Here is a 24873-nt window from a genome sequence, read left to right as displayed (position 1 = left end):
ATTTATCCCAATTTTGTTGATTTGGTTTTCATTTAAAAGATTATCAAGAGTTCAAATCTCACAATGGCAAACTATGAAACAATGTAACTTCATCTGAAACGGATGGAAATGGGTTTGTACTCGAAGGAGTTACATTAGCTTGGCCTAAATAGCCAAGTGGTTATGGTACTGGGTTTGTAACCCCAAGATCAAGAGTTCAAATCTCACAATGGCAAACTATGAAACAATGTAACTTCATCTGAAACAGATGGAAATGGGTTTGTACTCGAAGGAGTTACATTAGCTTGGCCTAAATAGCCAAGTGGTTATGGTACTGGGTTTGTAACCCCAAGATCAAGAGTTCAAATCTCACAATGGCAAACTATGAAACAATGTAACTTCATCTGAAACAGATGGAAATGGGTTTGTACTCGAAGGAGTTACATTAGCTTGGCCTAAATAGCCAAGTGGTTATGGTACTGGGTTTGTAACCCCCAGATCAAGAGTTCAAATCTCACAATGGCAAACTATGAAACAATGTAACTTCATCTGAAACAGATGGAAACAGGTTTACTCAAAAGAGTATCAAGAGCTCAAATCTCACAATGGCAAACTATGAAACAATGTAACTTCATCTGAATAGGAACAGATGGAAACGTGTTTGTACTCGAAAGAGTTACATCACAATTGTTAGAAAAGCATAGCATGATTAGGATAAGTCAACATGGTTTTACAAAAGGGGAACCCTGTTGTACAAATTTATTAGAGGTTTTTTTGAGGACTTAATGAGTAGGGCAGTTAAAGGAAAAGCCAATATATAGAGGACGGAATCGTCCCAGATTTGCACTAAGTATGGTAACGGATGAGAAAAAGGACATTTTACCCACCGGCCGCAATGGTGGCTTTTCACGCCGTATCACCTCAATCCTGCATCATTAATTATGCATTCCTGGGAAACATGCCGTTTTGGTGGCAAGTGGGCTCTCATTCGCCCGCCACACCATCATCTCACCGGTTCATCATGCCGGGCACCAAATGTAGCTGTGTGAACACTACTCACTGCTTCCAGACAAGTACGTCTGCAAAAACAACATGGCACTGAAAGGCAAGAAGACTGCAGCCACCCAGTTTAATGATGCACCCCTCGAGCACTTTTTGGACATAGTAGAGGCCCACTATCGTGTTCTATTGTTCAATTGTTCTATTGTTGTTGACATCTTTTAATGATCTGCTTCTATCACTGCTTGTTTGTCCCTACAACCACACCCCTCACTCCACTTCTCTCTCTCTCTCTCTCTCCGCACCCCCCCACCCCCCCACACACACCTTAAACCAGCTTATATTTCAACTCTTTCTTGGACTCGAACTCAAGTTCTGTCGAAGGGTCATGAGGACTCGAAACGTCAACTCTTTTCTTCTCCGCCGATGCTGCCAGACCTGCTGAGTTTTTCCAGGTAATTCTGTTTTTGTTTTGGTTTTCCAGCATCCGCAGTTTTTTTGTTTTTATACTTAACATCTAGCCTGGCAGGTGTCCTGCTTACACTCTCTCCATCTCTATTCATGCAGGACAAGCTGACACAAAACAAGAGGGAGCAGTCACAGACTGGTGGAGGAATCCCTGAAATCAAGGTTCTCACGGACTTTGAAAATAAAGCCATCCAGCTGGCCGGTGAGGATCTGGACCATTCCTGTGCTGACAGTGAGGTCAGCGATGCTCTACCAAGTGAGGATCCAGCAGTGCAACATCCATCAGATACCCATTCTGTGAGTGATGTGTCCTGTTCTGCATTCCCCAGATATACACTAATTTTCCCTCCTTGCTTTCGCACACACGTCTGGGAAACAGCCAAAGGAGCCCACAGCTCAGGGCATTCAATCAATCCCCGAAGAAACCTCTGAAGAGGAATCTGAAGGCACCTTCAGTGACCATCCGTCACAGCGCTCACCCACACCCTGCACCAGCACGGAGACACAGACCTCGGAGGAACCTAACTTTAGAGTAGCTTCGGGATCAAAATCTGGTGAGCACATCGCACTGTCTGATCTACAGCAGGCAGCAGCAGGGTTCTTCCCATGTGTCCAGCACTTGGAGGACTGCTGGAGGCCAGAAATCTGCTGAGCCCGAGTCTCTTGACTCGGTCATGTCTCAGTTGCTGGAGCTGCAAAGGCAAGTGCGGGAACATCAGGGAGGGATGTCCGCTGCACTCCTCAGATTGCAAGGCACGATGGAGGAGCCCATCCACCTTCAAGCTGAGTTGATAGTGCCAGCATGCCAACGCACTGAGATCAATACTGATAGGATGGTGGCTGCCATGGAGACCTTGGTCCAGGATGTCACTCCTGCACTGCTGTCCGGGCTCAACTCCATCGCTGATGCCATAGTTGGCATCCAACAGTGTGTACGCGAGAGGGGTGCAGCGCAGCTCAATCTCACTTCAGCTATCCCTCCTCCTCAAGGAGTCAGCCTGAGGCCTGTGGGCACAAATAAGGAGGAGGATCAGCAGGTGCAGACCCCAGGGCCATCCATCCAGTTCACTGCAGGAGTATCCGGCCCATCTGAATCCTGTCTTCCTGTGAGCCATGCAGCTCCAGATCCACAGGCCAAGGAGGATGACACTGCCACACAGCAGGATCCCAAAAGCAGGCTGGGGCTCTCCAGGTCTCGGCCCTCCACAGGACACCTACCAAGGCCATCGTAGTCAGCAGGCTGCCCTCACCTATGCTTTGGATGTCGGGGGAACACCAAGATATATCGGCAGGGTTAGGAAGGTTAAGAAGATGTAGTTACACAGGCCAGGCATGAGTATCGATCACTTGTACATAATGTTCACTATTGTAAATAAACTCCCAAGAATGTCTCCCTGCCTGTGGCTCCCTGTTATGATGAGCAGTGTTCGTATCACTCAGATATGAATCCTTGGTTCCTGAACAAGATAAAGGCAGGTGCCTCAGTCCAGGGCCTCTTCCCTGTGTTTTGTGCAGCCTCCGGACCAAAGTGATGGTCCAGCCTCACACTCCCTGGAAACTTTACTGATGCCTGCACCTTGACGGTGTTTGTCATTGCTGCCAAAATGTTGTGAGCAGGTGTCACAGAGTTCCATCATTCTCTCTGTGTGCTCTCAGCACCTTTAAAATGGGGCTGGCCCCCATCTGTCAGCATCTCTGATCAGTGCCGCAGTGCTCCTGAAGGGCTCAGGTGCTGAAGGTGGACAAAGGATCAGGTGCAATTAAAGTTTCATGGCTGCGTCTCCATGATATGATCCTGATCACAAGCGAGCTGCCCTCAGCCAGACAGGAGTCAGACATTCACAGAGGCTGTGTGAAGATCTATGGAGAGTCCTCACTGCATATCATCATCCTCCTGGAATTGAGTGACTATTAGGGCCTTCGCTGCATCTCCATGGCAGGAGCATTATCACAGAGGAATGTGCATTGCCATAAGCCAGACTGGAGTCAAACGTTCATTGATGTAATGTGAGGATTTATGGTGTCTCCCCTCTGCACGTTATCGTCATCCTCCACAAATCTAGCAGCTATGATGGCCTCCCAAGTGTGCCTGCCTCATCTGGCCAGTGCTATGGTCTCATCGCAGTCATTGTCGCCTTCGAGGACCTCCTCACCTTCAACCCTGTTGCAGCACCAGGTTATAAAGGGCGTAGCAGACGACAATGATACGTGACACTCAGTGGACTGTATTGTAGGGCTCCACCAGACCGGTCCAAGCACCAGAACCTCATTTTCCGCATCCCGATGGTTTGTTCCACTAAGTTGCGAGTTACAGCTTGAGCCTCATTATACCTTTGCTCTGCTGCAGTCTGAGGTCGCTGCCCGGGTGTCATCAACCACATCCTCTGCGGGTAGCTCTTGTCCCTGAGGAGCCAACCCTGTGGCCTCTGTGGACCCTGGAAGACATCAGCGATCTGAGACCAACTGAGAACGTGGGAGTCATGCACACTCCCTGGAAACCACATGCAGGATGCAATTCTGATGATGGCACACCTGCTGAACATTCAGTGAATCTAATCCCTTGCAGATGACACAGTTGACCACTTGTTGCAACAGAGATCTGAGCACCACTTGAACACAGTCAATGGCACCCTGCACCTATTGGAAGCCTTAGATCTGGGCAAATCCGAGCACTCTTGCGTCCTGGCTTCCCTGGTCCTGGCAAAATGCACAAAGTTGTGTGCCTTCGTGAAGATGGCATCCGTGAGCTCATGGATGCATTTGTGGGTGGAGGCTGTGATATCCCACAGAGGTCACCTGTGGAGCCCTGAAAAGAGTCATTGGCATAAGAATTGAGCACTGCTGTCAATTTTGTGGCCATGGGCAGTGGATGCCTTCCATGTCCCCGTGGGTCCAAATCCTGCAGCAACTAGCAGATGTGACTGACCAGTTCCCTAGATATGGGCAGTCTTCGGTGACACTGGTACTCGATCGTCTGCAGGAATGTGTCTATAGATCTGGGCTTAGCTCAGCACCGAACAGCGACAGGTCACTGTGGCTCTTCAGCAGCATGTACGGGAGCCACAGCTGCCCCTTCTTCCAGAGTGTGCTAATCCTCCCTTTGCCCAGTCAGGCGCCTCCATTGCTCTCTTCTCCTTCATCCCCACTCTCTGTACACCATGAGGCATACAGCTAGTTCACCAGGCTCCAAGTTCCTGATATACTCCTCCTGCAGGATTAAGGAGAGAGACAAGTGGATTAACTTGTGTGTTCTAAAAACCTCTTGTATTCAAATTTAAAGGCCCTTTACATATCACAGAGAGTGCTGGTCACCATTTGAAAGCCAGAGTTTAGTGTGCTGAATGACTGCCCAAGACTCAACCCACTTCCACGCCACTTCACCTGACCGAGTGACGGCAGCTTCGCCCACTGTACTGCATGCTGTGCTCTGAGCTCAGGCGCAGGCATTCTCCTAACCCACACTGCAAAGCTGTGCTCTTAGTTTGAACCATGGGGTAGACTGGTCCAAACCTGAATGAAGACATTGTAAGGGGCTGTGAGTGCCTCCACCATCGACTGCTTGGATGATCCAGTATCGGGGGTGATTCAGGCAGGCTGGACTTATAATGATATGCAGATAAATTACAATGAGGTTCCTGATGTCCGACGGTGGGAAACGCAGACCGCCATTGACAGGCAGAGTGGACGATCGTAAAACCAGTTGTTGGCCTTCTCGCCATATTGTCCGCTCACGCCACCAAACACGCCAGCAGGCACAGAAAATTCTGCTGCACAAAAGATTAATATACAAGATAAAGCCTCCTGGAGTTGGGGGTGATATATGAGCATGGATAGGGAATTGGTTAGCTAGTAGGAAGCATAGAGCAGGGATAAATGCGGCATTTTCAAATTGGGAGGCTGTGACTAGTGGAATACCACAAGGATCAGTGCTGGGGGCTCAGCTATTTATAATCCATATTAATAACTTCGGACAAAGAGACAGAGAGTAATATATCCAAGTTTGCTGATGAAACAAAACTAGGTGGGGATGTAAGCTGTGAGGAGGACAGAAAGTCTGCAAAGAAATATAGCCAGGTTATGTGAGTGGGTAACAAATTGGCTGATAGAGTATAATGTGGAGAAGTGTGAGATTATTCACTTTGGTAGTAAGAATAGAAAATAATTTTTTTAAAGGGTGTGAAACTTATAAATGTTGATGTTCAGGGAGCCTTGGGTGTGGTTGTAGAAGGAACTCAAAGTTAGCATGAGGTACAGCAAGCAATTAAAAAATCAAATGGCAAGTTCGTCTTTACTGCAAGGGGATTGGAATAACAAAGTTGCGCTATAATTGTACAGGGCTTTCATGAGACCACACCTGGAAATTGTGTAAAATTGTGGTCTCCGTAGTTTAGCCAGGACATGACCAGAAATCAAATTGACAAGTGACAATAAATAACAGATTCCGAAAATCAGTTCAACAAACAAAGACCAACCTGGAAGCCAATTGCGGAAACGACCTTGTACCTGTAGTTTGTACCATTACCATAAAGCTGAGAAAGTTGATAAAAACAGTGACAATAAAGAGACTAGATTATGAACCATTCAATGCAGAGAGCTCAGTTAAAGAAAAATTTAAAGTGGAAATTCAAAACCGTTTTGAACAGCTTGAAGACCAAGGAAACCATTTAGTGTGGGAAATGTTCAAAGCATCAGTGGTAGAATCATCAAACAGCATCATTCCAATTAAAGAAAAGAAAAAGAAACAAAAATGGATGACAGATGAAATATTGGACCTGATGGAGCTCAGAAGGAAAGAGCAAATAGATCATCGGAGATATCAGGAATTGGATAAAAGGATCAACCAAAAATGTATTGAAGAGAAAGAAAAATGGGTAAACAAAAATATGAAGGAATAGAAAATGTAAAAACAGAGGCTCAAGAACAATGTACAAAGACATTAAAACAGTCACAGGAAAGGTTGGGTGTACATCTGACAGATGCATCGAAGGGAAACATGGGGAAGTTATCCTGGAAAGTGACCCAAGTGCTTGCAAGATAGACTGAATACATACAAGACTTATTTGAGGACAACAGGCAAGAAGAAAAGCCAATAATTAAGAAAAATATGAATGGTCCAAAGATTGTGAAAGACGAAGTAAGAACAGGAATAAATAAGGTGAGAAACAACAAGCCAAAGGCCGAGATGGGATAGTCACTGAAAAAAATTAAATGTTTAGAAGACTTTGGAATAGACAAACTGACTCTCATGTTTAATAAAGTTTATACCAAGGGAGAAATCCCAGAAGACTTAATCAATATTTACCACGCTTCCTAAAAAGCAAGGAGCAATTGAATATGAACCCTGTCGTACTATCAGTCGGATGACTCACATTACTAAGGTCCTCCTTTGAGTATTGATGAATGGGGCCAGGAGCAAAATAAAGCCAGAAATGTCAGCCCTTCAATGTGGTTTTGTGGAGGATAGAGGAACAAGAAATGCTATCTTAATGGTACGTACACTTTTGAAAAGAGCCATAGAGATGAAAAAAGATGTACTCATGTGTTTTATTGATTATAGTAAGGCATTTGATAAGATGAAACATGCCAAACTGATGAGCATGTTAGATTCCCTTGACCTTGGTGGCAAGGATCTTAAAGTAATAAGAAATCTTTATTGGGAACAAACCGCAGCTGTAAAAGTTGAGAACCATCTAAGCGATTTTGTGACGAGGGGTCAGATAAGGGTTTTTCTCCCCAGATTTATTCAACTTGTATAATGAAAATACTCTTGGAGAGATTGAAGATCTTCCTGGATTATTGGTTGGAGGTTACAACTTTAATAATATGAGCTATGCCGATGACACTGTTCTTATTGTGACCGTGAAGAGAAACTGTAAAAGGTTTTGGGTAGAGTAGTAAGTGAAAGTGAGAAGAAAGGACTGAGCATAACTTGTAAGAAAACAAAATGTCTAGTAGTGTCCAAAAAGAAAATCATACCAGAATGTAAGATCACAGTGAAGAATGAAAAGCTCACACAGGTAGACATGTTTTTTTACCTAGAAAGTATGTTAACATTAGACAGAAAGTGTGATCAAAAAATAAGACGAAGGATTGGAATGGCCAAAGGTGCATTTTAAAAAATGAAACAGATTATGATCAACTCAAAATTAGCCATGAAAATGAAGCTGAGAATCCTGGAATGCTACATTACACCAATTTTGACATATGGAAAGGAGTGTTGGACGATCAGTGAAACAATGCAGAGAAGAATTGACGCTGCAGGGTTGTGGTTTTTGAGGCAAATAATGAAGATATCTTAGACAAGCCACATCACCAATGAAGAGGTGCTAATTAATTCTGAGATCAGAAGAACTCTGCAAACCAAGATTAGGATGAGATTGTTGGAATTTCTTGGGCCTGTAATAAGAAATCATGATTTAGAAAGTCTGATGCTGATGGGAAATGCAGATGGTAAAAGAGATCCAGGTAGACAAAGAATGATCTTTCTAAAGAGCCTCGCAAACTGGATGAATGTACCACCAATGAAGGTGATCCACACCTCCAGAGCAAGAGGCCTGTGATTGCCAACACCCTCTTAGGGCACGGCACCTGAAAAGAGAGAGAGAGAGATGCTTTCAAGGAGCTTAACAAGGGTTCACTTAGATTGGTGTTTGGGGTGAGAGGGTTGTCCAATGATGAGAGACTGAGTAAACTCTGTCTATATTCTCTGGAGTTTAGAAGAATGAGAGGAGATCTCATTTAAACATTCAAGATTATGAAGGAGCTTGACAGGATAAATACTGACAGGTTGTTTCCCCAGAGTGGGGAATCGAAAACAAGGGATCACAATTTCATGATAAGGGGCTGATCATTTAGTCCTGAGATGAGAAGACATTTCTTCACTCAGAGGGTTGTGAATCTTTGTAATTCTCTACCCCAGAGTTTGTGGATACACCATTGTTGCATATATTTAAGGCAGATTTAGACAGATTTTTAGTCTCTCAGTGGAGCTGTTGGGAAAGTAAAGTTGAATGGTGGAGCAGGCTCGAAGGGCCATACGGTCTTTTTCTTAGATTCTTAAAATCAAAGGCATGGATTTTGTGGTCAGTGGAGAATGAATGCTGCTCACCACTCACTAGGGCTGTAGCTGCCCACTGACTTTTTTAAAAATTCTTTCACAGGATGTGGGCTTCACTGGCTGGTCTAGCATTTATTCCCCAACCCTAATTGCCCTTGGGAAGGTGGTGATGAGCTGCCTTCTTGAACCACTGCACTCCATGTGGTATAAGTGCACCCACAGTTCTGTTCAAAGATTTTGTTGTAGTGACAATGAAGAAATGGCAATATAGTTCCAAGTCAGGATGGTGTGTGGTTTGGAGGGGAACTTACAGTTGTGGTGTTCCTATGCATCTGTTGCCTTGTTTGGAAGGTGCTGGCAAAGGAGCCTTGGTGCATTGCTGCAGTGCATCTTGTAGATGGTACACACTGCTATCATTGTGCATCACTGGTGGAGCGAGTGAATGTTTAAGGTGGTGGACAAGGTGCTAATCAAGTGGGCTGTTTTGTCCTGGATGGTGTTGAGCTTCTTGAGTGTTGTTGGAGCTGCACTCTTTCAGGCGAGTGGAAAGTATTCCATCACATTCCAGCCTTGTTTTATGTAGCTGGTAGACAAACTTTGGTGAGTCAGGAGGTGTTACCACCAAATTCCCAGCCTCTGACCTGCTCTTGTAGCCACAGCTTTTATAAGGCTAGTCCAGTTCAGTTTCTGGTCAATGGTAATCCCCAGGATGGTCATAGTGAAGGATTCAGCAATAGTAATGCCATTGAATGTCAAGAGGCAATGGTTAGATTCTCTCTTGTGGGCAATGGTCATTGCCTGGCACTTGTGTGGCGCAAGTGTTACTTGCCACTTATCATACTAAGACTGAATGTCATCCAGGCCTCGCTGCATTTGGACATGGACTGCTTCAGTATCTGAGGAGTCACAAATAGTATAACATTGTGTAGTTATCAGTGAAGTTGCCCACTTCTGACCTGATAACGGAGGGGAAGTCATTGGGCCTAGAACACTACACTAAACAACTCCTGCAGTGATGTCCTGGTGCTGAGATAATTGGCCGCCAACAACCACAACCATCTTGCTTTGCCCTAGGCTTGTCTTCAACCAGTGGAAACTTTCCCCTCTGTTTTCCATTAATTTCAATTTTGCCAGGCTCCTTGACGCCACACTCAGTCAAATGCTGCCTTGATATCAAGAGCAGTCACTCTCACCTTTTTTCTTGAGTTTAGCTCTTTTGTCTATGTTTGGACTAAGGCTATAATGAGGTCAGGAGCTGAGTGGTCCTTGCAGGGTTGAAAAGGCTAGATGTGCCATTGTGGTTTCTGATGCTTGGGTCAACTCCCGGTGGTCCATACAATTTCTTTCTTTTCTGACTTAGTTGCGGTTTGAGACAACTGAGTGGTATGCTGGGCCATTTCAGGGGGCGTTTAAGATTCAACCACATTGTTGTGGATCTAGAGTCACATGCAGGTCAGGCCAGGTAAGGACCCTTGGTCTCCAAACTCATCATCTTCTGAGCCTCGATTTCTTGCCCCTTGAATCATTAATGCCTTCAATGTTTCCCTTCAGAGAGAAGGCAAAAGCAAATATAGATCCAAGTCTCAATGCTGCCTTTGTCAAGGTCCTAACGCAATGGAGAAATCAAAGGAGGGAGAGGTGACTCCACGCACAGCTCCAGCAGGAGGGTCATGGTCAAGCGGAGCCAGAGCATGAACAGGAGGGTCAAGAGGAGAGACCAGACAACGGGGGTGAATCGCCAGACCTGGGGTTTATCATCTAGGAGTCTCCTATTTACAAATAAGTGACAGGCAATGCCATGCACGTTTGCGCTTGTCCTGAGCTCAGGTACATCACATATGCCACATTCTTTGTGAAGACCTGATGCCACATCGAGTTGGAGGGTACCCCCTACCAGTGGCTTTGAAGGTGATTGCAGTGCTCAATTTGTTGGCCTCTGGGTCTTTCCAAGGATCAGCATTTGACAAAACACAGTCCACAAAACATTGATGCATAAAGGAGGTCATAGATGCCCTTTACAGGAAGGCCCATCGTTATGTCAGGTTTGCTCCTGATGAAGATAGCCAGGCTGCAAGAATCACCAGCTTCGCCGCCATCTCAGGCTCCACAAGAGTGCAGGGTGCAATAAACTGCACCCATGTGGCTATATGGGCTCCGTGGCAGCAGCTCCTAATGTTTATAAACTGCAGGGGCTATCATTTGATTATCATGCAACTGATGTGTGATCACCAGAAGCACAAACTGCACGTTTGTGCAAAGTACCCTGGGAGCTGCCATGACTCCTACATCCTGAGTGACTCCCAGGTGCCTGAGATTTTTGAGGGGCCATTACGTCTGCAGGGATGGCTGCTTGGGGATAAGGGGTACCCACTGAAACACTGGATGAAAGACGTGCCCTCAGAGTCCATCTGAGGAGAGGTACAACGCTGCTCACAGGTCTACACGATTCCTTATAGAGCAGACCATAGGACTTCTGAAGATGTGCTTCAGTTACTTGGACCGCTCAGGTGGCTCACTTCAATACAGGGTTTCCCACATCATTGCAATGTGTTACACCCTTCACAATCTAGCTATGCTAATAGGTGACCCCTGCCAGAGGATTACCTGGAAGAGGATGAGAGCTCATCAGATGACGACGATCTGGAGGCTCAGGAATCTCAGGAGGGTCAGTGTGAGCGTGATCGCGCCATAGCTGTGATACGCTAATTGCTGACAGGTTCCAGGAAGAGTAAAGTCAAGTGAGTGAATATGGACACATCTCTCCTAACCCTCAATGCCATTTTCTTTCAACTCAGGGGATGTCCACCCACCTGCAGCTAAAATTAGTCCCGCATTCAAACTTGCGCATTTTGGCCTCATGAATCACCAGGCCATGATCTTTGCTTTGGTCCATGGAGCCCTGTGAGTGAGCTCACTCTGGGAACTGAGAGTCCACTTAGGAACAAGATCGATGTGAGAGAAGACTTGAAGCCTTCGCCGCCATCTAATGATGTAAACACTGCTGCGACTGAGATGTGGACATGCCGAGGGATCTCCTCCTCCTGTGCTTGTCTTGTCTTCTGCCACTACCACTGAGGAGACACAAGTGCTGTTAGAATATCAATGCTGATGAGCTGCCCTCACTCAGTGGTGTTCCTTGAGGAAGAAGGGTTAGAAACGCTTACATCACACACTTCAAATAAAGATTTAACAACATCCCCCTGACATCACACAAGGGTGCAGAGACTAGTTAAACTGAAGTTGACATCACAGGAATGTGAATCTTACAGTGGAACACTATCACTGAGCGGGAGAAAGGCTAAACCTCAAAATAAGAGGATTCCAAAGTACAAAATCACAATGCCTTTAGTTGAGAGGAGAATTTACATAACTATCAAATGTATTGACCAAAGTGCATTTTCTTTACATGTATAGCACACCCGTGACCCAAAAGTGACACTAGTTTTCCTTAACTTTCCTAACTATAGCGCTATGCCTGAGTGCAGCCCCGACATATGCAGCACCTACTGACTACTTTGTCCTGATCGCTTTGATGACCTTGGCAGATGTCCTCTGGTGACCTGTGACCTGGAGGGCTCAAGCTTGAAAAGGGTCACCTGCTCAGGGGCAGAAGCGCTCTGGGCGGCCTGAGTTGCTGGAGTGGATGGGGTCACAGGCAGAGAGGGTTGTGAGCAGCTGCACACCCTTGAAGTGTTCTGAGAGGAGGCTCCCAGGCTGTCCAGCTGATGTTCATCCTCCCTGTGTGTGCCTGAGGTCCCCGCCCTGACTCCTGGGGATGGTGCAACTGGAGGGAGGTCTAGGTGCCTTGTCCCCATGTCGCCTACATCCTGATGATGCCCACCAGGGTATGTGGCCATGGAGTGCAGGGCCGAGTGCAAACCTGGCAAGACCTGCTGGACCAAGGTCTCCATTGTGGTCGCGCGCCTTTCCATGGTGACCTCGAGGCGCTCGCATGTCAGAGCCATGTCATCAGACGGAACGTGGACAGACTCCTCCATTCTCATCTGCTGAGTGACTGCTGAATCTCTGCCTGATGTTCCACTGCCTGCCATTGTATCTCCATCATAGATTTGGCCACTTCCATAGGCTTATCATCTGATTAGGACTGAGTGGGTGGCTGGACTGCAGCAGCCCTCCCAGTGCTGGAGACCTGGGCTGGCCCTGCCTCCAACTGCTGCAGGGACGTGTCAGTGAGGTGTTCTCCAGAAAGTGAGCCCAAGCCTAATCAACAGCTGTACCCCACCAACGTGTGCATCTCTGAGCTGGTGGAGGGTGGTGTGAGTGCCGTGAAGGGCCTTCTGGAGCTTTGTCCCCGGATGAGGTCTGAGGTCTCGCACCAGTGATGCTGCACTGACTTGAGGGCCTCAATGTGCTGGTGCCCAGAAAGTAGAAAAGAGAGTTTCAGTTAATGAGAAAGAGTTAGATAAGACTGCACGTGACTCACTGTGAATGTCAGGATTTGATGAGGTGATGTAGCTGTGATCTGGACTAGGTTGGTTAAAGGCTAATCTCCCCTTCCCCACAGGAGCAATTCCTGTCCTCCCCAGCCAGCTTGGCTGCAGCTTCCTCAAACTCACTGAGGGCGAGGATGTCGGACGTCCCTCCGCAGTCTGTGCTCGCTCATGTTTATTGTGTGCCAGCTTGGTCTGTATGAAGGAGAAATAAAGGCATGTGATGAGAAGGGATGGAGCAGTGGATTGGGTGAGATGCATGTCCCCTGTGTGTGGTGAGCCCTCCCCAGAAGGGCCAGAGGATGGGGTGTGAGCAACATGATAGATAGGGGTGGTAATGTGAAATTCTCAGTGCGAGAATGACTATTGATATGTGTCCCCCCAATAATGGTTGTGTGAAACCCCTGAAGAGAGTAGCCCTTTGAGTGCATGATGCCATGATGAGAGTTTGATATTGAAGGATGTTGAAGGATGACTTAGCTTGGTGGAGCAGATGAGATCATTCATCCTCTTCCTGCACTGGGTGGTGAAAGAGTAGGGCACATAAGGGACCAAGGGGGCAATCTAGGGGTGGAGCCAGAGGACATCACTGGGGCGTTGAACGAATACTTCACATCCATCTTCACCCAAGAGAATGAGGATGAAGCTATCGAATTGGGGAGAGGGACTGTAAGGTTCTTAAGCAAATTGATATAGGGAGTGACAAGGTATTGGAGGTGTTGGCAGGCTTAAAAGTGGACAAATCTCCAGATCCATAACATTTGTATCCCAGACTGCTGAGGGAGGCAAGGGAGGAGATAGGAGGGGCTCTGATCTGAATTTTTAATTCCTCTCTGGCCACGGGGGAGGTGCCAGAGGACTGGAGAACAGCTAATGTGGTTTCGCTAGTTAAGAAGGATTGTAGAGATAAACTAGGGCACTACAGGCCAGTGAGTCTTACATCAGTGTTAGGGAAGCTATTGGAGAAAATTCTGAAGGAGAGAATCTCTGTCCACTTGGAGAGGCAAGTCTTGATCGGGGATGGTCAGTATGGCTTTGTCAGAGAGAGGTCATGCCTAACAAATTTGATTGAATTTTTTGAGGAGGTGACCAGGTGTGTAGATGAGGGTAGTGCAGTTGATGTAGTTTATATGGATTTCAGCAAAGCCTTTGACAAGGTCCCACATGGGAGACTTATAAAGAAGGCAAATGCACATGGGATACAGGGTAATTTGGTAAGGTGGATTCAAAATTGGATTACTTGTAGGAGGCAGAATGTGATGACAGAAGAATGCTTTAGTGACTGGAAGCCAATGCCCAATGGCGTACCACAGGGATCTGTGCTTGGTCCCCTATTATTTGTCATTTATATCAATGACATAGATGACTATGTGGGGGGTAGGATTAGTAAGTTTGCGGATGACACAAAGGTTGGCTGGGTGGTTAACAGTGAGGTTGAGTGTCTTGGGCTACAGGAAGATATAGACAGGATAGTCAAATGTGCAGATAAGTGGCAGATGGAATTTAACTCTGAAAAGTGCGAGGTGATGCACTTTGGAAGGAGTAATTTGACAAGGAAGTATTCAATGAATGGCATGACACTAGGAAGTTCTGAAGAACAAAGGGACCTTGGCGTGCGTGCCCATAGATCTCTGAAGGTGGAGGGGTATGTTAGTGGGGTGGTGAAAAAGACATATGGGACACTTGCATTTATCAATCGAGGCATAGATTACAAAAGTAGGGAGGTCATGTTGGAGTTATATGGAACCTTGGTGAGGCCACAGCTGGAGTACTGTGTGCAGTTCTGCTCGCCATATTATAGGAAGGATGTGATTGCACTGGAGTGGGTGCAGAGGAGATTCACCAAGATGTTGCCTGGGATGAAACATTTAAGTTATGAAGCGAGGTTGGATAGACTTTGGTTGTTTTTGTTGGAGCAGAGAAGACTTAGCGGTGACCTGATTGAGGTGTACAAGATTATGAGGAGCATAGACAGGGTGGATAGGGAGCAGCTGTTCCCCTTAGTTGAAGGGTCAGTCTCAAGGGGACATAAGTTCAAGGTGAGGGGCAGGAGGTTTAGTGGGGATGTGAGGAAATACTTTTTTACCTAGAAGGTGGTGACAGTCTGAAATGTGCTGCCTGGGAGGGTGGTGGAGGCAGGTTGCCTCACATCCTTTAAAAAGTACCAGAATGAGCACTTGGCATGTCATAACATTCAAGGCTATGCGCCAAATGCTGGTAAATGGGATAAGGTAGGTTGGTCAGGTGTTTCTCACGTGTCGGTGCCGACTCGAAGAGGCCAAAGGGCCTCTTCTGCACCGAGTGATTCTGTGATTTTGGGTGCAGCTACCAGCCACACTGACCTGCTCCGTTACAGTGTCCCAGGCCCGAGAGGTGAGGCTGCTGTGCTTCCTGGTAGAGCATATGCCATTGTTTCTGCACCCCTCTGACCAAGGAGGACCTTTTGGGTAATGCGGGGTGCAGACTTCAGCCTGAGGCTCTCAGCCTTTCTCTTATGGGTTGCAGACCTCTTTGGTGAGCTGAAGAGATTGAGATTGTGTTGGACTGCTGTTTAAATATGGTGTCCTGACGTTCAAACCCACCAGCTGACGGTGGGTGGACAAATCAGCTCCCAACCTGGTGATTCAGAGCGAAAGCTCCTCTGCATAATTAATGAAGTTCCAAGCGCAGAATCGGGTGCGAGTTGCCGCCATTATGGACAGCAGGCTGGGCGCTGCCAAAACCACCATCCACCGCACTTAGTTTCATTTTGGGAAAATTCTGCCCATAGAGTCTATAGTACAGAAACAAGGCATTTCGCCTGACTGGTCTATGCCAAGATTTATGCTCTAAATGAACCTCCTTTCACTCTCTTCATTAAACCATATTCGCACATCCTTCTATTCCTTTCTCCCTCATGTGTTAATATAGTTTTCCTTTAAACCCATCTATGCTATTTCACCTCAACTAATCTTTGTGGTGGCACATTCCACATTCCAACCACTCTTTGGGTAAAGAAATTTCTCCTGAATTTCCTACTGGATTTAATCGTGACTGTCTTAGATTTATGACCTCGAGCGTTGGATTTGCCACAAGTCAAAATACTTCCTTCACTGCTGCACTGTCAACCAATTTCTTAATTATAAAAGGCTAAAAATTGGCTCTGGCTACTTCTAGGGTGGGGAGTCATGGCTCCTGACCTACCCACGCACATTGCTGTTAAGGCAGGCAGCATACAAACTTGGTACTGCCTCCTCATTTAAGTGATTGTAGTGTTAGTCCGAGCAGCTCCAGTGCTGCTGGCTGTCTGACTGCTCAGCAGGGGGTCAAGCAGCAGGTACAGATCTCGTGGTGCAGCCAGCCTCCTCATCTTAAAGGCAGACTGCTCCTTTTAAACAAGGAAACAAGCTGCTGCTGACTGCCTGTACTGACATTAGCTACATTGAAGAACTGCACAATTGGTGCACCAAATGCAGCTTTGGAGGCCTTAATGGTGGAGCTGGACAGGACAGAGGTTATGTTTTTACAACAAGGAGGGGAAAGCCAAGAAGCCCTCAAGAAGCATCCTCCAGAGGGCTTAGGAGCAGATAGTCAAAGAGGTCAACTATTTGTGTTTGGCCCCGAGGAATTGGCAGCAGTGTCACGAAATTTAATGTCCTCACTCAAATGGTCAAGGTCAGTGAATACATCGGCACATAATATCTCTGACCCATCACATTGGCAGCCTCTAACACTTCTCAGTGCACTGCACCCCATCACTCACCCATTAGCAGCCCCAGCACTCAGGACTCACACCTCACATCCAGATACTCTGCCTCACCTTCACACATGTTCCAATGATGTCAGTCCCACATGACTTCTTGTTGCCTCCACCTGGCTCCAGCTAGTCAGCTATGGCAGGCACATCACCCAATACATTATAACCCAATCACTGATATTCTTCCTTCTCTTTTGTAGGACAAAATTGCCTATAACAGAAGGAATCAGAACAGTATCAGAGGGAGGCAAGGATGCCTGCATCTTCTAAGACTTACAGAGGAGATGGTGCTCTATATCATAAGCCAGCTGAGGCAGAGCCTGTGGCAGCCAGAGAACATTGAGGTTGAATGTATTCCTGCCTTATGCCCATTCTCAACTCCTAGCTTACCCGTATCCTGCTATCTGGCAGGATGTGCAAACTGCTGATGGTGTGATCATGAGCCTTTTGTTGTCACACCTTTTCCTCACCCCAGTCTTCCTCCTTCTGATTTTCTACTTCCAGACACCCAAGAACTGCCACCTACCCAGCCATATCATACTCAGGAGGAACAGAGGGAGGAACACCCACACCCACAGATAACGAAGTACCAACATTTCGCCTGACACTCGCAGCCAGCTCAGATACTGGCACAGCATGTACCTTAGAAGCTAGATCTGCACATGGTGAGCCACCGGACAAAAGTTGCTTGCAGCCTGGCCGGGGGAAAGGATAATTTATGTGCCCACTTCTCAGGGGCTGAGGTCGCAGATGAAGGATGCAGGGAAGGATTCTGACGGGGCAACTTACAGGAAAGCAGTGATGAGGATGGACACCAAGATGCTTGGTGCATTTGCTGGCCTGCCAGTCAACCTCCTGTCACTGTTGAGGAAGATGGAGGTGTCTGGCTCCAATTTGGCAGAGGGCAGCATGCAAAGCTTCCCCCTCACTCAGCCTCCGCATCATCTCCCTGTTGTATTGCAAGCATAGCAGAATTGCAACTGCAGCCCCCATGCTGTTGAAACTTTTGTCACCAAATTCTTTGTCCTTCTTGTGAGGATGAAGCGACACTCCCTGCCAAATCTAACAACGCCTCTGAAAACACTCCACATTACATCCAGGGACTTAACAATAGCAGAGGTTAGTGTTAATTACTTTACCTGCAAGTAGGGTGGCTGACTGTTTAGGTAAAACCAGTAGTGAGTCCCTCTTGCAGATGTACATAATTTCTATGGTTTTGGTGAGTGACAAGCAAACATTGAATGGATCTGCATGGCCCACGTTTGTAGATTGTCTATCAAATCAGTGGCAGGCAAGCTGTGCTGGAAGCAGCTGGAGTGAGCGCCACTTGGAGAGCCTCCAGCTTCAGTAGTGCCTGCTCCTTCAAGATACCGATGTCAATTCCACACCCAAAGATCTTTATCAGGTCACCCCATTTTTCTTTTTCTCTCTCTGTTTTCTTTCTGTACCTGATTTGACATTGACTTCACCCAGTATAATTCAGCCTCCTTCTCTAGCCTTGTGCTATTTCTTTCACAACCCTTCAATCTTATCGGTTAAAGGGATATACAGTTCCTTCTCCTATTCACTCAGTTCCCAAGTTCCCAGTTTACCTCATTGTGATGTTTTTAGTGTGCGCTTTCGCCAACTTGCCACACAAGAAATTTAAATGCCTAAATGCCCAAGGGCAAGTTTAACTAGCAACAGATGTTGTTAGATGCCCTGCTACAGCAAAATCTTGGCCAATACGTCTGTAAGCATGTCCTATGTGCAAGACCTTAATGAGTGGTGTCCTATTCTTTTTATTATACATGTGTTGTCAACTTTATCCCATTATAAATTTCTATCCCCACCCCCCCCCCCCGCCAAAGTCCCCACCCCACCCCAACCACCCCACTTATTGCCACCACCTTTGTCTGAAACTGAGCCTGATCTTGGTTCCCTGCACAAAGAACATGTAGAACCATTATTGATTTTAAATTGGAAAGGAAATGAGTTTAGATCCTTTCATCTTTCACTGCAGTCTGCTCTTTTAAACAGACACAAACTTCATGAAAAATTTTGGAAAAGCTCTATTCTCTGCATAATAGTGGAATGGTATAAATTGCATTGAAGCATGTCATTGCACAATTCGTCAATAATGTGATGAGAATGATTCATGGCCTTCCTCTCTCCCTTGCCACAAGATAACTCTTCCTTGTGCTTTTACATGAGAATGATGCCCTTTATATTAAAAAAATCCAGTTCATCTTGAATGTTTTATGAAGCGAACAAACACACTAGCTATGTTACTATCACAATGGATATATTCATTGAAAATGTCAAACATAATTTCACCAATTAGCATGCTGAGCACAGCATATTACTAAATGGATACTATGGTGTCTGGTTTCCTGATTAATGTAATACTTTTATTTGCATACAAGATTTTGGTGCTCTCTTTCAGCTCAGTTCATCATTGTAGATCACTATATGGAGAAATATTGCATGTTCATAGAAATATTAGCAGAACTGACCTCTATGTGTTTACTAATTTCCTTTCTTCTCTATCTCTCTGTCCTTTTCTTTCTACCTTTTTGTAAATAGTTTTGTCATATCTGTTAGGATTGCCTAGTTGAGGTGGGCATCAGGATTAGTTCCAGGCTTAATGGAATCTGAATAATGATTTGTGGGTGATACATAAGATGGCATGAGTTCACTCAGCTGAGGTTTTGTCCTCACCCTAAAATTCACCAGCGGGTTCATCTGTTGAATGTAGTTTAATATTAATTGAATATTTTTAGGATTACAATGGATTAAATTTCTGATTATAGGACAAACTTTGCAAATAGTTCTGATAGAATTGTGTTTGAACAATGTTTGGAATAACCCAATCTGGTTTGAATGCATTGAGACACAGTCCTAAACAAGAACTGAACTTATTTTTTCTTGTAAAATTAGATTTAATTTATTTGTACACTTTTTTCTCAATTAATATCCAATAGTTTTTTTTTATCTTGCCATGTGATATTGAGCGGTTTATTTAATTAAGCTATTTAAAGTAAGAATACTGAAATTATTTGGCAACACTAAGGAAAAAGACTCCATTGAAAATAACTGTATGGAAAATAAAACACTTGAACAGGTAATGATTTGTGCATTTAAAAAAGGCAGAGTATATGGATATAAAAGGTTTTCTTTCCCTTATTTAAGGCATTCAGAGAAGTCTGAAATAACGGTATATCTTTCTATCAATTCAGTTTTGTATGATTCTTGGTAAGAATGCCCCAAGTTAACTATGGACTGAAATCTGCTTTAACGTGTGTTCTCTGGTGAAGGAGGTATGGAAAGAAAGAAAGTGACCTGTTATCTTAGCACATATTAGCATTGTACGTGGAAATGGCAAAATGAAACCTAAAGTTTTATCAGACCTTTTTCATGAAAACATTTCAATTGTTTTGAATAATAAAGATTTCTTAATCATTGTCTTTTTCTAACTACCATTCCTTTCAGCAACTCCAAAATCTGGAGTCCTAATTCTCTGCCTATTACCTTTCCTCAAGCTTATATCAACAACAGCTTGTATGTATATAATGGCTTTAACATAGTCCCCTCTGCAGTTTTTGGCACCTACCCTGTATGCACTGTTTTGTTCATGATGTCTGTCTTCCATTGTCTTCATCTGGTGCCTGTTTTTTCTCCCCCATCATTATCTTGCAGATAATGGGCCATAACTTTCGACCAGCGTCAGAAAGTGCTGGCCCATAGAAATTAGAAGAAATAAATACACATTTACCTGGCCTTGAAAATTGCATGGCCACTTCCGTTCGCCGGAGCTGCTTAGGACCTGCAGTGAAAGGCTCCTTGCAGGCCCCAACAAAGTGTAGATCCAGCGAATTCAAGGAGACCATGCCCTCTTTTTTACAGCATTTGCTGCCATCAAGCAGGTAGTTTAAAGGGCCAGGGAAATAGACAGGCTGGAGAAAGGTAAGTGTCTAAGGTAGGTGGATAAGATTTGTGGGTTGCGGGTGTATGGGGGTGGTCCGGGGTTCGAAAGTTTGTGGGGGGGGTCTGAGGTCAGGGAGGGTCTGAGGTCGGGTGGGAGTCCGAGGTCAGAGCGGGTGTTCGGAGGGGTGGGCAGGGTTGGGGGGGATCTGAGGTCGGGGGTTCTGAGATCAGAGGGGTCTGAGGTCGGCAGGGGGGATGGTTGTCCAAGATGGGGGGGGGTGGGATCCAAGGTCAGGAGGTGGTCCAAGATCGGTGGGGGGGTCTGAGGTCTTCAGGGTGTCCGAGCTGGGGATGGGCATCGAAGGCCTGGGGATCCGAGGTTGGGGCGGGGGTCCAAGGTCGGGGCGGGGGTCCGAGGTCAGGTGGTCCGAGGTCCGGGAGGGGTCCGAGGTCGTGGGTGTCCAAGGTTGCGGGGGTGCGGTTCCAAGGTCAGGGGTGTTTCCTGAGTTGGGGAGGGGGTGAGGGGACTCCCATGGAGGAGGGGCCAGGGGTGTGGTGTAGCCCCATGAGGTCAGCCTGGACTTTTATAGTAGTTACCCAGAAGTTAGAAGAGTTTTTAATTCTCATAACTTTTTCTGGGTAACAATTGATATAACCCCAGCAGAAACATCTGAAGTTTGTGATTTAAATCACATTTTCAGATGGTTCCCAGCGCAACGCAATTGTCCAGAGGAAGCTAGCACTTCTGGGCAATTGCCGTGCAAACTCTTACCTGGGAACTTGCCTGAGGATTCTCCAGCACATATTTGGCGTATCCCCCGCCCCCCTGCACCGCCCCACCCCGCCCCAAACCCGACACTGGGGAGCACAAAAGTTACAGGCCATTGTCTATTCTCTCCTTTATTGTCTTGGTCCTGGTACTTGTCCTCTCCCCCTTTGCTTTAATCTTACTGCCTGTCTTTTGCACATATACATTTTTCTTTAGCTTTACCCTCTGCCTGATTCTTGTTATTTGATCCCTGTAATTCCCATCTTGCTTCTACTGTTCTGTTAAAAAAAACACAATTGTGACCACTGCAGGCTGTTGTGAATATCTAGTTCATAATTCAGGTGTTTTAGAGTATAACCTTTTATTTTGGAGGTTAAAATGTTAAATGTAAGATAATTGGAACATTCTGATTGTGAATCTGGTAATAATGCTGAAGCAAATGCAATTTAAACAAGCTTGGAGTTTATTGCACTTAAAAGGTTGGGGCCATGTTGATTTAAGAGATTAACAGCTAGGTTGGTTATATATATATAAAAAAAAAAAATCATAAAACAGCAGGTGGGTTTACTTAGCTAAAGAATTGAAGACCTGATGCTTGAAGTTATCCCAGCAAAGGATATGTTGTTCATGTGGGTTCCCAGAATTAAGGAATTAACTTGGAATTAAAGGGTAGTTCATTTGCATTTCCACCTAGGGACAGGCTATGTGTGTCACATTTGCTATGGAGATAGGTGGAACTTAGTGAGATTTTTTTGCTTTGAATTATCTCTGTGAATTCAGTTAGAATATAGCCAGCAGGCAAGACTGGTTAATGTTTGGAAAAGCAGCTAAGAGACTGTCAGTTTTGGACCTGATGTAGCTTGGAGCATTTGGAAGTCAAGAGATAAAGCCAGACCTACACCTGAAATTGAGTAAGTGCTAAAACTATCCCCCATGACACAGCCTGCGAGTGAGAGCTTGTATTCAGTATCAGACAAAGTTGGAATGGTGAAAAATGACTGGAAGATTTGTTTAGCTGGAAGCTAAAAGAAGAAACTTATGGGAATCCTCAGTAAAAGACAGTTAACCTTGTTGCAGTTGGAGTACTGGAAGTTATCAGTTTGGTTAAAGTTTGAAACCACTGCCATGATTTGAAAGCTATTGGAAACCAAGGATGGAGAACTGGAAGTTATCAGTTTGGTTAAAGTTTGAAACCACTACCATGATTTGAAAGCTATTGGAAACCAAGGATGTTTTCTAATATTTTAAGCCGCTACACAGGAGTCGCAGGGAGGCCCTTGCTTTAACAGTGGAATCCAGAGTAGTGAGGTTTTAAAAGAAATTGGAAGGTGTCTTAACCAAAAGCTAATGGAAGGTACCTTGGAGAATAGCTGGAACACTAAAGAGAAATCAGAGTAAATTCCGGAGAGTGGTGATATACTTTTGGTTTGGTTCCAGAGAAGAAGCGAATGAATCTTAAAGGTTTTGTAAAATAAGAGAATTCTTGGAGGGAAGTAAAAAGTATAACTGAGTTTACAGCATAAGTCTTTATAAGTTACATGCTAAGTTAACAGTGTTTACTTTGTTCAGTTTCTCTTTATAGATACGTAATAAAGTTTGTCTTTGTTAAAAATGAGATCTTGTGATGTGGTCAGTTAACTACTGAGTGTTTGGACTTCCTCTTACCTAACAGGATCGTATATCATTATATATATAAATTGTTTACCAAAATGAGTTCAAATGATTGCTGTGAAGTCAGGAAGAATATTAATGCTTGATTCCCCTAATGTCCAACCATCTGTGCTCCTCAGCCAGGATTGCTTTCCCTCCCTTCCAATTTACCTGTACAGAGTAAGGCTTATGATGGGACCACCAGTTTTCACATTCCGTCAGCTCAGCAAGCAGCGCCAAAAGCAAAAGCAGCTCACCAAGAGAATGCTGATGAAATGCAACTAGTTCCACCGGACTTGCTCTTCCAGCTTCCTGCACATTGGAAGTAGTCTCTCTCTGGCATATTTAATATTTAGATTATATTGAGATGTTTTCAATTTTATCATCCTCTGCACATATTGCACATTGTTAAAACAGCTTTCAAAAATGTTGGAATTTAAAATCACATTAAATGCATTGATGAAACGTATGAAAATGTGCTTTTGTCACTGTAGGTCGGATGGCAACAAAAGTAGCCTGTTACCGTGATCTTCGTACACAGGTAAACCTCTCTTTCTGCAATCCAAGGAGCCGACCAGCCACTGGAGTGATCTCTTGTAATGTACTGACCTGTCCCGCAAGGTAAGAGTTTAATGTACTAGTACAGTTTATTTGCTGAAAAATTGAACTGAGTTTTGACTTTCCTTTCAAAGCAATTTAAATGTTTTCATCCTAAAATCTGCAAGTACTGGATTTCAGTAAGGCCCATGGGTAGTTGCCACTACAATGGTCCAGCCTTTCGGTGTCTGTTGGTGTGTATAGTTGAGTTTTATGATGACAATAGATATAAAATGTGACATTTCCATGATTAAAAATGTGAGCTTTTTTAATAATTGGTGAATGTAATTGAATAACTTACTGTTGAAATATGCTTTTATGGTAGATCATTATTACCAGACATTGTTGACTTTCCTATCAAATAGAGTGAAAAGAATTGTTACATGAAAGATTACAATGTGAAAATATTTAACTTTACAGTAATTACATGAATGAAATTGGGTGACGCGTAGCGCCAGCATAAGTACAATTGTCTAAGGCTATATTAGCATTTAGAACATTGGGTGGGATGGGGGCAGGAAGTACTATTGAAATACATCAATCACTTTGTTATGAGTTAATTTTAAACACACAGGGTACAAGGATTGCATGCTTTAATTCATCTTACCCCTCCCTGCCGTTCAGTGGTAGTTCAATTTGTTTCCTAAATATTTAATATATTGTAAATAATACAAGCACAGAGCAAATAGATACATTATAGTAATGTCACTAGTACAATAAAAAACCTGTTTAACAAAGGAGCAATGTTTGACATTTTGAATTATAAAATAAGCAATGTGTCATGCCAAAAGCTAATGAAGACTAGCTCACAGCATCATGTATTTAACGCTGTGACTTTCAGTAACTAACTAACTTAAGGAAAAGTGACTTGGTGTTACAAATTCAGATGCATACATATTGTTGATGATCGCAGATCTCCAATGTTTAGATTAATCATTAGAATTTTAAAAAGGGCTGTTCATTATATTTTTGGGTCCCTTTGGCATCCTTGTGGACAAATGTTTCCTCTATTTTTATGGATGGAAAAATTATAAGAATATGTTCTATTCCTTCTGTAGTCAGAAAGTACATCAAAATGTGATTTATCTGTTCCAGCCTTTAAATACGCAAGCCTGCATGTGCATAGGATATGTTCTTGACAATTTTTGCTGATTATTTTTTATCATTTGCATGTTTTTGCTCAAGAACTTTGGAGAATGGGTCACTATTTTGATTTTTGTCAGATGGTATCAGTTTGGAGCACTCCCAGGCCAAGTACAGA

At 44.7% G+C, this 24873-nt stretch overlaps 1 protein-coding gene across 1 annotated transcript in view; it reads left to right on the top strand.

The window, feature by feature from the left end:
- Positions 1 to 24873, top strand: part of LOC121276052 (A disintegrin and metalloproteinase with thrombospondin motifs 16) — a 332665-nt gene that overhangs the window by 232108 nt on the left and 75684 nt on the right. The window contains exon 17 of the mRNA XM_041183997.1: positions 23510 to 23636. Within this exon, the coding sequence (XP_041039931.1) occupies positions 23510 to 23636 (127 nt within the window). The remainder of the gene's footprint in view (positions 1 to 23509; positions 23637 to 24873) is intronic.

This window comes from Carcharodon carcharias, chromosome 3 (assembly GCF_017639515.1).
Source record: "Carcharodon carcharias isolate sCarCar2 chromosome 3, sCarCar2.pri, whole genome shotgun sequence".
Taxonomy (NCBI): domain Eukaryota; kingdom Metazoa; phylum Chordata; class Chondrichthyes; order Lamniformes; family Lamnidae; genus Carcharodon; species Carcharodon carcharias.
The sequence above is the reverse complement of the archived record's forward strand: the minus strand, read 5'-3'. Positions and strand labels throughout refer to the sequence as shown.